This window comes from Chrysochloris asiatica, unplaced genomic scaffold (genome assembly GCF_000296735.1).
Source record: "Chrysochloris asiatica unplaced genomic scaffold, ChrAsi1.0 scaffold00213, whole genome shotgun sequence".
NCBI lineage: Eukaryota > Metazoa > Chordata > Mammalia > Afrosoricida > Chrysochloridae > Chrysochloris > Chrysochloris asiatica.
Window position 1 is genome coordinate 789,902 of NW_006408731.1, and position 2,816 is coordinate 792,717.

Sequence of the window (2,816 nt, forward strand, 5' to 3'; positions counted from 1 at the left end):
AAAATTGCTATTCTTCCATGTGGCCAGCTGAGAATAGCTATTATAATGCTGGTAAAACATGATTGAGCACCAAGAAGAAAATATATACTGATTGGGCAATAAAATGTTTTTAGATCAAAGGTCATTAAACAAGAGACATATATACATTTTCCATATCCTAACCAAGAGGACAAACTTCTGTATAATGAGGTGTACAATTAAAGAAACATACTATGAGGCTGTTAAATGGATTAGATAAGTGAACAAATAAGGAGAGGCATTACACAGAGCTGTTTATATTAGACTGTCCTGTAGAAATAAGAATTTGTTCTATTTTCTCCAGAACAGTATAGATAATGACATCATGCACCTGGCCATCTGAGGATGTCCCATCCTAATAGTGATGCAAATAAAATTAGCTGCATGAGGGGCTTCCAAAAGTTTGTGGAAAACATCCATTATCTTTTCATTCCATTTTCCCATCAAATTTTTGAAGTCCTTTCATATAACAGTCATACTGACAACAGCAGAAAAAAAGACTATGCAAAGAGAAAATGAAGTGACCTCTTATTATCTGATCATTTTGTGACATAATTTAGTAATATCAATCCTTCAATTTTAACAAATCTCAGAATAATTGATAGTAAATCATAATTGATTATTAATTTTTAAAATTAATTAGAAAAGCAAACAAACACAATATTTTGCTAAATTCTATGAATATTCATTATCCATTTTAGAACTGTTTCCATACTTATAGAGTATGGAACCTACATGGTTGCTAGCCAAAACTGTGGAGATTTGAGTTCACTAAGAGATGCCTCCAAAGAAAGGCCTGGGGATCTACTTCTGAAGAATCAGCCACTGAAAACTCTGTGGAGCAGTGTTCTGTTCTGATAGACACAGGGTTGGCACGAGTCACAATTATTTTCATTCCCTTTCAGATGAATAATCAATATTTGACTTTCTACAATATACCTAGGTAAAAATGTCAAGTGCCATGGAGTTGGTTCTGACTCATAGTCACCCACTGTAAATTTTACAAGGAGTAACTGGTGAGTTTGAACCACCAACCTGAAGTTAGCAGTCTAGCACTTATCTTACAGCATCACATCAGGACTCCATAGCTAAAAAATAGTCACATTTTTTGTGTGTGGGGGGGAGGGCAGAGAATGATGGCAGTTGGCAAATGACTTTCTAAAAATGAGAAAGTAGAATTTGAACTATGAGAGGACTACATTTTCCTAAGCCATGTTCCACCCTTGCTCTTGTTCTCTGCCTAGTAGCTTCTTTACTGCTCCTTTAACATCCTTGTTCCTCAAGGTATAGATAAGGGGGTTGAGCATTGGAGTTATAAGTCCATAGAAGAGTGCAAGAAGCTTGCCCTTCAATTTGGCTGAGCTACTCTTGGGTGCCATATATGCATAACCACTAATGGCTGAACCATAGAACATAATGACCACCAGCAGATGAGACCCACATGTGTTAAAGGCCTTCTTTCGCCCCTCAGGTGACTGAATCCTTACTACAGCTCTGACAATGTTGATGTAAGAGAATAGAATTAATCCAACTGGGATAACCTTGATGACCACCACAGCTGCATACATTTCCACTTCATTAATCCATGTATCAACACATGATAATTGAAGCATAGCAGGAACCTCACAGAAGAAATTCTCTACCCGATATTGACCACAACGAGGTAACAAGAAAGTCAACACTGTCTGCACCAAGGAGTTGCTGAAACCTGTCACCCATGCCACTGCTGCCAGTTGTCGGCAGAGTCGAGAATGCATGATAACTGTGTAATGGAGAGGTCGACATATAGCTACATAACGATCAAAGGCCATTACTGAGAGAAGTACACATTCGGTGGATCCTAGACCAAGAAAAATGAAAAGTTGAGCTACACAGCCCACGTAACTGATATTTCTCCGGTAGCTTTGGATATTTACCAGCATTTGGGGTACAGTGGAGGTGGTATAGCAGAGATCCAGAAAGGAAAGATTAGCCAGAAAGAAGTACATGGGAGTGTGGAGTCGGGGGTCAAGACGAGACAAGATAATGATGGCTGAATTCCCAATGATTGTCATTATATAGAAGATGGAGATAGCCACAAAGAGGATCAGTTCTAGTCTGGGCCATTCAGAAAAGCCCACAAGAACAAAGCCAGTGGGGTGATGGAAAGTATTGTTGAATCTGCTCATGGTGGTGACACTACCTGCTGGAAAAACTGAGGTCAGAATTTTGGTAACCTTGTTATCCAGTGCTTAGAATTTAATCTTGGCTCAGGAACCTCTGTTCAACATAGGAACTGGATAGGAGATGCTGAAAGAAAACAAATAGTCAATATTTGTATTTACTTTTACTATCTCACTAAGAATGAGCACTAATAATTATTTATCTGCATTTTGAAAACCATGTCTATGACTTTCATTTAGTAAACTCAGAGTGTACAAAGTTAAGGAGATATTACAAGAGTTAAGATAGTAACGTTTGTTATAAAATGGTGTTGGATCTGATAAGATTGAGAAAAATTGAGACTTCATTGTTGTTGTTAAGTGCCATAGAGTCAGTTCCAACCCATAGCAGCTGGTGAGCTTGAACCACCAACCTTGCAGTTCAAACAGACTTTGCAGTCCAGCGCATTAACAGACAGTGCCACACTAGAACTCCATATGTACTTCATTGTTGTTGTTAAGTGCCATTGAATCGGTTTCAACCCATAGCGACCCTGTATAGGGTTTCCAAGGAGGAGCTAGTGAGCTTCATTAGAGCATCATTAAAGCTCTAATTTATTCACTATGGTTACTAACTTAACTCCTTTCCATTCACTT

General features: G+C 38.3%; 1 protein-coding gene across 1 annotated transcript; it reads right to left on the minus strand.

Moving 5' to 3' along the window:
* Positions 1-1,223: 1,223 nt before the first annotated feature.
* LOC102813983 (putative olfactory receptor 2B8-like) lies at positions 1,224-2,186 on the minus strand. Its single transcript, XM_006872854.1, has one exon. The coding sequence runs from the start codon at positions 2,184-2,186 to the stop codon at positions 1,224-1,226; it is 963 nt and encodes a 320-aa protein (XP_006872916.1).
* Between the last annotated feature and the right edge of the window lie 630 nt (positions 2,187-2,816).

Excerpts from the sequence above, each read along its gene's own strand:
- LOC102813983 (XM_006872854.1), bottom strand. The coding sequence starts at position 2,186 with ATGAGCAGATTCAACAATACTTTCCATCACCCCACTGGCTTTGTTCTT.